Below are 11,205 nucleotides of genomic sequence, written 5' to 3' on the forward strand. Positions count from 1 at the left end.
TTTAATATCGAATCAAACAATAGTATTGGTGGACATTGTTCAATAACAATGGTTTAATGCTCTGTTTTAAGTCCAAGGATTAGAAATTAATGATAAAATCTGAACAAAATTCTGTTTTTTTGTCAACTTTCTATTGGTATATAAATGCATGCAAGGGTAAAGTTGCATGTTATGTATGTTCAAAAGAAAATAAACAAAAGAAGGAAGGATTATTGAATATGTACATCAAAATGGAAGATATTTGATTTTGAGCTATATCTTAGTCACACTCAGCTACGCCAAATCTTCAAGGTGAAAGAACCATCCGCTGAACAAGTTTTTTTTTTTTTTTTTTTATATATATGGTAGGTAAATAACTATATTTTTAGCTTTTATATATTCCCATTTAATGAAAAATCTATATAAGAACCTGTGAAAAAAGAAAAAAAAAATCTGCATCAGGGATATGGGCAGAAGGGAGTAGAATATTTAGCCTTAAATAATATTATGAAAAGAAACTTTACCTGAAATGACAACTCTTTATTTAACTTGGCTGAGTCATTTCACATCTCATTGTAATAGCATTTGTAAATCGAGAAGGCAGTGTGAACGGCATTCATTATAATGTGTCTCTTAATAAAGTTATTGTGCTCAATGCTCATCTTCCTCCTTGGGCCGGATTTTGAGTCCTACAATTTTTCGGCCAACAAGAGCTTCTTCCCTGTTACAAATGAAGGCCTTAAATTAATACAATGACCATATTTTTCAATGATGTGGTAAAATTCCTACTATTTAATGTGAACGAGCAGTTATAACTGGCACTCTATGCAAATTGAAATATGGATCTTACAGTGAAGCTGTCCTCTTGAAAACCTTCAAGTGATTCAGCAAGTTCTACTTGTTTTGATGCCGTTGCAAGTAGTGCCTACAAAAAAAAAAGAGCTTCATGTTGGTAACTTTATGCATCGAAAAGAAAGCATGTGGTTTATGAGCAAAAAAAGGTTATCTCACTCTTTTCGTCTTTTGTAAGTCGTATTCTATAGATCTAATTCGACTTAGTGATTCATCAAGCATATCCTCTTTCTCTTGAGGTATTCTATTAGGTTTGTTAAGAAGCTCGGTGACAACAGTTTCCAGTTGCTGCAGCCTCTGCCAGAGTGGATCCACTTCTGTAGCCTGTGCAGTGGCCTGCTCCTGAGAATTTGCATCTGCAAATGATGGTGTTGGGTTTGGGATATCTAACTGTCTCTCTGGTTGTTGTTGTTGTACTGTAAATATTCTTCCCAGCTTTGGGAAAATTAAATATATACACGCTAATATATGGACTATGAAGTGAAACGCTGAACTTGCTACATGAAAAACGAAATTCTTCAGTGGCCTTCTTGGAGCAGCAACATTAGTCATCAAATCATCTGTTGAAAGAGGATATCAAAACACCTTTAGATAAGAGCTCAGTGGAAAGAGGGAAGTCATAGTGAAATTAAAAGCAGAAGGAAAATATTAAGAAACTTTTCTCAAATTCCTTTCGAAGGAAAAAAACAAAAGCACACAGAAACATTGACATAGCCATTGCATGCATAGTCAGAAACTTTATAATCAATGAGATTACATACTTGACGAACTTGGACCAGCAACTTCGTTACTTGCAGAAGTGTTTCCTGGTTCAACCAGCCTGCATAGAGACGTGGAGTCACTCATCCTTTCCTGAGACAAAATTAGCTTAAACATTATGAAATATTGATGAAGTTGCTAAATATACCATTAGCACAAGAAATTGATAATGGTTTGGAGATATTCTTAAGGTATCCATTATTACAGGATATAAAGAAGAAAGGAAAGTGAAAAGCATAAAGATATACAACAACTTTACTTTGTCAGGAAGAAGCATTGGTTGCCTAAAGCCATACGCACTAGAACTCATGTCTGCTCCCAATCTGGAAGTGGATATTATTTCACCATTCGAAACCTGTACAAAAGGATGTAATTAAGAAAACGTAGGATTTTTTTTACGGATATCAGTTGTTGATTTATCAATTAATCACCTTTGAAGATAACAGCTTGACACCCAGATTTTCACTATCAGATGACCCTATAATTTTCCTTATATACATTGTCTCTCCAATGTGTACCAGCTGCAAAGATAAGAAATATGGAGAAATGTAAAATCATGAAGAAAAAAAATCCATAAAATTGTCTTTTTTGCCTTATTTCTTAAATATGAATAACGGAAAGGGTTATTTTCAGGCAATTTCAGCTTGACGCAAGAATTATACCTTCATAATATCTGGATCATTCCAAGGTCCTTTGTCCGATCTAAGACACCCACCATTATTTGGACATGAGCATGTTCCTCCCAGAAAATCTGGAAGTTGGCTGTTCAAGAGAAAGATGCTTAAAATAAACTTTGTAACCATATCAATAAATAAGAATAGTATGAAATTTATAAACCTAAACAACAAATTTTGTAATGCCCTGAAGCCACAACAAGTCAGATAACCAACCTTGAGTCAATAACCTCAAGCAGCCTGTTTCGAAATCTGTTTCCTAGAACCTTTAGAATCAAGTGAATAACATATTTAGATTACTTCATAGAACTTCTGAAGATAATTTGGAAAAAAATAATAATACTTTACTTGAAAGTTCCTACATGTATCTTTGCAGTAGTCTTTGGATCAAGAAAGCCTTTTGCAGTATTCCATAGCAATTTGAATCCGCCACCAGCATTGACTATGAACATCTGATGTAATGTCTGTAGAGAATGAACTAATATCATAAATAACTGATTAAATTCACACTGTAATTTTGTTAGTATCAAAAATAAATACGCAAACCACCTCCGGGTAGTTGTCACCATCAATTTTTTGCATGCGCATCACAAGATCATGGGCAAGCTTTCCAAAGCTGACCCAATTCTGTATTAAAAAGAAACAAAAGATAAGCCTACAATTGCACATAAACAAGGGTCCCAAAGAACCATAATATCTAAAATGCTATTTTCAGAAATTACCAGCCCCTGGACATCTAGTATTGTAGTTGAAGAATCTATATGTCTTTTAGCTGCAACAGAACAAGCAGGAAATCTCTCTCTAAACGCTTTTTCAAAACCTTGGACATGATATTTCAAAAACCGGTCTACAGTGGTGACACTCATTAATTTGCTCGGTTCAATTTTGCCGAGTCTTTCAATATAAACAGGTCGTCCCCCCTTATCTATACCATGGTAACCATGAGGATAGAAGCGCTGAACTTCTTCATATTCTTCGTATACAAAGTCCTACAGGTAAAAGCATTGTATTAGCACTAAAACATAGAAATATTACACAATAAGCAGATCACCACAGCAGAGGTAAGTCCCAAATCCTAACCAAGATTACATACAAGCAAAGGTCATTTTACTAAAACTAAAAATTACAACATATTAAACAACAAGGTTATAATTACAACAACAATAAATGGCTAATCCCAATGAAGAGTACAAGCATTAGCTAATAGTTGAAATAATACTTTTGCATTTTACCTTTACAATAGAATCTACTCCGTACTCTTCTCTCCAGTTAAGCATGTCCACCCACATATTGACAGTTTTGTCAATGTCAAACTTCCTTGCCTTCAAAAATCTGCACAAGGATCGCCGATATAATTGTATACAATCAAAAAGTTAGTGAGTGTCAGAGACCTCAAAACTAAAGAAAAAAAGTTCCAGCGTTGGAACAGTGAATTAATACAAAAGTGCATAGTTAAGGACCAGATACATGGTCATCCTCTGCAAAAGCGTATTGTTTGGCTATGTCAAGGGTCATGTTAGTGGATGCTCCTATGCAACCTAAGTCAAGCCAAAAACATAATCGAAAATTTATTTCTTGCAATCTTCTTTATTTGCAGGAATTTGCGCCTTTACTGCTATCATATAAAAGTATTGTGGTACTCAAAGAATCAAGATCAACAGTGTAAGTTAGGTCACTATCCACTCTCAAAGAAGAATTCTTATGCTCTTTCAGTTATAGGGCTACAAATCTTAATGATGTTGAAATTTAACAGAAAGCAAACATCTTCACTAGAAAAATCTACAATTCGTTGTTTCTGCTTTATAGTGTCATCACTCTCAAGTACTCCTATGCATCCGCAGTTTCACAAATTTGAAACGAACACCATCTTTATCTGTCGATCATTAGTGCGTTTATAAATTTCTTTTCGCAAAAGTACAATAGCAATCCTACCTCAACATTGTGTGGTAATCATCAAATCGTGATGGGAGCAGGTCCTTTGTAAGCAAAGTCTCACGAAACACATTCACAGCTTCTTCTTCCTCCGAATCTCTAACATCTTCAATCGAAATTGAAGCGTATCGACAATTTGCAACCTTTTTACCGCGCTTTCTAAGGGTCTGAGTCAATTTCATGGAAGCATTCATGGTCTTTTTCTTAAGAGATCTGCCACGCAACCTCCTCCTCTCATCTTCAGATGTTTCAATTTCAAAAGTCCTAGACTTCTCATCTTCTTGAGCAAAAACTACTTCTCCTGATTAAAATCCAAACAATCAAATCAATAACATATATTCAAACACATGAAAAAGTCAAAATCAAAGCTCAATTTTGTTAGTTGAAGCTTTCATATAGACATACCTGGCATTGTATCAAATGTGGATTAATATCAGGATCGCTTATTACATCTGAGAAAGGAAAAAGAAAAGTAAAACAATCGTGAAAAACACAATAAACACCAAACGAAAAATCCAGCGATTGATTATGTAACAAGATCCAGAATATTCTCAATTCAATACTAAACAAAAAACGACGAAAACCTCACCAAGATTGTAATCAAATCGAGTACAATTGAATACGACAAAAATCCGGCACCACGACTGGTTTGAAACAAATCTTGAATTATCAAAACCCGATCATCATCAATCCGAACCAAATTATGTTGAACCAACCACATTCGCAGAATGAAGCCAAAAATAAATCCAGATTCAGAGAATTGGATCCAATAATAATAATAAAAAAAATCAGTGAAAGAGGAAAATGAAGAGTATAGCAATAAGAGAATAAAGTGAGAATCGCATAAGCTTCTGACTAGAACGGCATTGATTCTCTCTCCTCGTTTCTCAACAAACTCCTGCTAAGAAATGATGAGAGAGAAACTGAGAAGAAGAGAGAATAAATAATAAATCATTTATATATGAAATGAAATGAAACTGATAGTGAAGAAAAGAAGAAGAAGAAGAAGAAGAGGACACGTCGTTATCAAAAGCGTTACAAAAGAGCTAAGAGACGAGACGAGAGAACGTAGCGTGCAACGGCAGGTTTTTAGCTCCGTCACCTGTTGGACTCTGCAGCTTCAATCTCCTTTTCTACTCCTTTTGTTTTTCTTATTTTTTATTTATAAATATTTGACATCGCTGTTAATTAACGGACAACGTTTGTTAATTAGGTGATGTAGGGTACACAGCTACACGCTACGCGCAGCCATTACCGCAAAAATAAGGTCATTTTACTGGGTAAATTAAGGTGGTACTAATTGTACCATTTTTTTAAACTAAGCTCCATATTCAAATTTTATAATTTCTCAAATTGCAACTGTATTGTAAGATTATTATTATACAATATAAAAAGTATAAAAAGTATACGGCTTAAATATGATGCAGTGGTAGTTTAAATAGTTTATATTATTATTATTATTAAATATTATAATAAAAATTTAAAAATTATTCTAATAAATTTAAACAATGCAAATAAAAAAATATTATTAAAGTTATAATATTGAATTATCTCTTAAACAACTAATGTAATATACTTATATATTACATATTTTTGTTCTTATATGAAAAAAAAATATTGTAAAAAATTGTAATTTTGTAATATATATAGTCCGGTGTGATTTGAACCGTAATTATTAAATTCAAAATTACAAATCGTACCACTGCTGTTTGGTAAAAATGCAAACCACAACAACATCGTATAAGATTTCAAACTGTATATTTTATGTAGTGCGGATAGTTTGTGTTGTGTGAGCTATTTGATAAACACCCCTTGATAATTCTATCATGCACCTCAAAATATATAATTATTTTGATACAAATCCTGTTTGTTTCAGTATTAAGAAAAGTTTTTTTAATCTATTATTTTTGTAATTGTTTACGTTGGAATTATTTGTAGATTTTTTAAAAAAATTTAAATAATTTATAATGCTGAAATATTAAAGGGTAAATACTATTTTAGACCCTGTGTTTTGCAAAAGTTACAGATTGGACCCTGTGTTTTGTTAAATGACAAAATGGACCCTGTATTTTCTAAAATAGTAAAAATAAGACCCTGAGCTTAATTTTTGACAACTTTTTTTTTAATACAACCAATTTGAAGACAATGCTTAATACGAACAGATACAAAAAATGTAAACAGTTTTGTCATAGCACTTTTAGATCGGATTATAATTAAATTTTATTTTGACAAAAAATCAATTCAGGGTCCTATTTGTACTATTTTAGAAAATACAGGGTCCATTTTGTCATTTAACAAAACACAGGGTCCAATTGGTAATTTTTGTAAAACAGAGGGTCTAAAATGGTATTTACCCAATATTAAATATAATATTTTATTACATTATCAGTAAATTTATAATACATCTCTAAAAATCGTTTTGATGCATTCTTGCATCTCCAAAAGTTATTCACTTTAATTATTTTTTTTGTGATCATGTTTATTATAGTTATTAAAATTATTTGTAAATTTTAAATAATTTATAGTGTTTAAAATATTTTAATTTAATTTTTTTTAGTAATTTCAGATTATTTTTCAAAACTATAATATACGTAGTTATAAAAATTGAATAAAAATTTGTTCAGATGCAGAAAGAGTTAAAAATTTTGCGAAAACGGGCTTTTAAGGTGGTGCAATTGAATTTTCCGTTTTTTATTTTTATTAATTAATAATTAATGGTGAGAGCCATCTAATTAAAATTAGTATGAACCTGTAGATTCTTGCCACATGGAAGAAAAGAGTCGGTGATTGTGTTTATTAGTGCTGATTCTAGAACATATGCCGTTTTTGTGAAATACAAAACTTTAGGTTGCCTTGTACGACTTGGGTCCCACAATTATTTTATTTTGTTATAATAATAATAATAATAATTGAAATAATTCTGTGGCTGCAAAACTTTTTTTTTTCTTTTTTAAGAATAATTCTATCATATCTAATTATCTAATATTGAAAATCTTGTTTCTTTTTTTCTACATTATTTGGATTTCACAATCCAAAATTAATCAAGGTTGGATAATATATTCTCTAGTAATTAAACTAATAATGATAACTTTCGATAAAAATACATAAATAATAATATATACACACATAATTGACGCATAAATTTATACATATTTATGTAATAAATAATTTTAATTAATTATTTTTATTTAAAACGAGTTTCACTTGTTATATAAGTATGTGTCCTATGTGTAAATTATATTTATATATATCATTACTCAAAATACACTTTTAAAGAAATAATTTTCTATCTTTGCTGTTAAAAATAAGTTATTCATATCTTGTATTTAAATGCAAACCAAGAAAATAGTTATGAACTCCAAAATAATTTTTTAATTTTTAATGTGAAATAGTTATTAATTGGTGAATAGTTGCAACATATTAGACGTTATTTTTTTTTTTCTCACCTATTTTATATTGTATTTTTTAAAAAAATATTTTTGTAAATTCACACGAAATATTCTCATCATGCAGTGTTGAATAATAATCTTACTTTTGTAGTACAATCTAGAATGTACTCATTATATAATACTAACAAACTTTTTTATTTTAATTATTAATGACAACTTATATGTTAACCATCAAAATTTTATAAAAATTAACCCCAAAAATGAATGACTAATAGAATTTAAATTTATGGTCGATTTTTTACATTAATGAATGACTAATAGAATTTAGTACGTACTTAATTAAAAAAGAAAATAGAATTATGTATTTATATTATAAATTTTTTTGAGAGAGTTAAAAAATAAAGGTAGATATTTATTCAAAAATAAAAAATAAAGGTGATTATGAGGGAAAAAAAAAAGAGATGCCACTAGCTAAATAAAGTAATCCAAATATAAGATTTTTTTTTCTATTTATTTTGGAGAAGATCCAAAACTAATTAGTTCATTTCACCTTTTATGTTTTCTTGTTAATATAATGAGTTTTTCTTAAAGCAATGATTTCATGACATCTTTCTCTAATAAACGAATAGGAAGTATTGACTAATAGGTTTATTTTAAAAAAGAAAAAAATTAAAGTTATTTTTCTTCTTCTTCAATATTCTTATGAAAAGGTGAAAATACACGTGCAAAAGAAAGAGTAATTAAAAGGTAATTACAAAAAGAGTTTTATTTGTACTCTAAAAACTTAAAAATACATATTATTTTAATTTAAAAAATATGAAAAATTAAATTAAAAATAATTATTGAAATTAACACACAATTATATGAGATTTTTTAAAAAAAAAAATATTAAAAGTAATTTTTATAAATTATTTTTAATTTAATGTTTTTATAAAATGTACTTATCGATACAAAAAAATTCTCAATTAGAAATTAATATTTTTTTAATATATGAACAAAGTAATAAACCCTAGAAATTAAATTGTAACAAATATTTGATTATGTAAACACTCTGTTATTATTTGTATTTATCGTTTTTTTTTAAGAAAAATATATCACTTTCATGTAATTATTTTCTGAAGTCAATTTTTGTTGTGAAGAAAAACAGTGATAATAATGTTAAAACAAGTCACATCACAATATAGATAGTACCAACCAACAAATTAACCACCAATCTATAATGAAGGTCTCTAAAATCATGTCTACTCTACCAGATACTAAAACAAAAAGTAACAATATAACAAAATTATTGTACTTTGAAAAAACACATTTTTTTTTAATTTATGGAGGCCAAAATTATTGGAGATTTCTACCAAATTAATAATGTTCATTTTTTAGGAGGAGGGTAAGGTTAAAGTACAATCATATATTAATGAAGTTCATTAGATAGGTAAAATGATTCCCTAGTTATAGGAAATTTCATTCCCTTCATTTTCAATATATATCATAATAACAAAATAAAGTAATTAAGAAAACGACTTTATCATATAATATTTTAAATTATAATGTGGAGAAGAGATAGTGACTTTGCGTAATCTAGAAACTTTGTTTTTCTCTTTGTTAATTATTATTAAAGTTTATTTTAAGCATATTTGTTCCTTTTTTGTAGCTTGTGAGTTGTGGTTACAATTGTAAAAATAAATAAATTAATTAAAACCTAAGCCAATTTTGACGAAAGGAGACAACTCAGACAAGGGGACAAGAGACACATAAAGTTTAGGAGTTAGATTTCTTTTTTTTTTTTTTGAAAGGTAAAATTCAAACTTTATTAACCTTCGAAATCAGTCACCAAAACAGGTAACAGATCAGTTGGAACATTTTCCATACTGAACATACAATCAGGATATAATAGTGACGCTCTAGCAAACTCATGAGCGACTCTATTAGCTGACCGTTTAACAAAACAAAAATAAACATTACTGAGATTAGCCAACATGGCTTTACACTCCTGAATCACACAACCAAATTGAGAAGATAAAATAGTCGAGTTCCGCAGGGCTTGTACCACCAATAAACAATCCGTCTCGATCCAAATTGGGTTGTAACTTTGATCTTTGAGCCAACTTAATGCTTCCCTAAAGCTCAAAGCTTCAGCGACAGAAGGAGCAATATTGCCGATGTGTAGTTTAGTACGACCCTCAATAAGCAAACCGTTGTGATCACGCACCACCAAGGCACAACCAAACCGATTCTGTCTTTCAAAAATAGCTGCATCCACATTGATCTTGATACTATTTTCCTGAGGTTTTACCCAACGCTCCATTCCATCATAGTCTTGAAGAGTAGACCATAATGACTCAATTTGAGTTTTTTGAGCGTGTTTCCATTGATCAAGATAGCTTTTAGCGGAGACAATTATAGCTGAAATATTGAACGATTTCCCTTGCCAAACAACATCGTTTCTCGCTCCCCAAACTGCCCAACAAATAGCAGCAGCCAAACATTGTTTCTCGGCTGCCAATTGTGTGAAATTGCTCACACACCAGTCCAAGAACACGGTTCCTGCTGCAATATCAGCAGTGCCTATGCCGACTCTTTCCCACACCATTTTAACCAGCCTGCGGTGAGAAGAACATGTGCAATTGTCTCGTCCATCTCCTCGCACAACGGGCAGCGAGTGTTGACAGGAACACGCTTAGAGGCAAGCTGAGAAAGGGTAGGGAGACAATTAGAACCGGCCCTCCACATCAGATTTTTTATTTTGGGAGGCAGTTTTAAGGACCATAATGCTTTCCAAAAATCCGAGGCTGCAATCTCAGTGCCTCCACCTCTCAGTTTCTGTTGAAGAACATATGCACTCTTGACCGAGTACATCCCATTAGCTTCCTCTCGTCCAAAACGCTTGACCTATCCGAATCCTGATGGATGCCTAAAGGAATTTGCAAGATCAAATCATGGTCTCTCTCCTCAAATAAATCCTTCAGTAACTCAATGTCCCATGAACTCATGTCCATGGTCAATAAATTATTCACTTTTGCTTGATGGAGAGCTGGATGAGAGGAACTTACAAAAGGATTATGTTGATCAGGCAGCCATGGTTCGTTTAGTACATCAATAGAAGCTCCGTTTCCCACACTCCAACGAACTCCCGCACGAACTAGAGCTTGAGCTTCCCAAACACTTCGCCACACAAAGCTTGGATTGTTCCCTAAAGAGGCCGAGAGAAATGTTCCATTGGAGAAGTATCTTGCCTTAAAGATTCGCGACACTAAGGACTCGGGTCTTGTTAAAAAGCGCCAACCTTGTTTGCCCAACAAAGCCAAATTAAAATCATGAAGATTCCGAAACCCAAGACCTCCATTATTCTTACTCTTACACATCCGATCCCAAGACATCCAAGGAATGCCTTTGTTTTCCTTCGAAGAACTCTTCCACCAAAATCTCGCCATGGAACTTTCTATATCTCTGCTAATCTCCAACGGAAGTAAGAACACATTCATAGCATAGCTAGGAAGAGCTTGCGCTACCGACTTGATTAACACTTCTTTGCCGGCACGTGAGAGAACCTTCGCATCCCAACCTTGAAGCTTTTTCCTAACTCTGTCTTTCAGAAATCCCAACACAGCGGACTTGTTTCTTCC

General features: G+C 31.6%; 1 protein-coding gene across 1 annotated transcript; it reads right to left on the reverse strand.

Annotated features, from left to right (window-relative positions):
* On the reverse strand, nucleotides 1-5,331 carry LOC115714905 (phosphatidylinositol/phosphatidylcholine transfer protein SFH9). The gene is made up of 16 exons (XM_030643664.2): nucleotides 4,786-5,331; nucleotides 4,602-4,648; nucleotides 4,197-4,497; nucleotides 3,497-3,596; nucleotides 2,987-3,253; nucleotides 2,814-2,891; nucleotides 2,627-2,728; nucleotides 2,481-2,530; nucleotides 2,253-2,352; nucleotides 2,022-2,111; nucleotides 1,850-1,945; nucleotides 1,593-1,683; nucleotides 991-1,391; nucleotides 830-904; nucleotides 504-700; nucleotides 1-409 (listed from the first exon to the last, which is right to left on the reverse strand). Exons 2-15 carry the CDS (start codon nucleotides 4,606-4,608, stop codon nucleotides 638-640), a joined length of 1,821 nt encoding a protein of 606 aa, XP_030499524.2. The 5' UTR covers nucleotides 4,609-4,648; nucleotides 4,786-5,331; the 3' UTR covers nucleotides 1-409; nucleotides 504-637.
* Nucleotides 5,332-11,205: the final 5,874 nt, after the last annotated feature.

Source organism: Cannabis sativa, chromosome 4 (genome assembly GCF_029168945.1).
Source record: "Cannabis sativa cultivar Pink pepper isolate KNU-18-1 chromosome 4, ASM2916894v1, whole genome shotgun sequence".
NCBI lineage: Eukaryota > Viridiplantae > Streptophyta > Magnoliopsida > Rosales > Cannabaceae > Cannabis > Cannabis sativa.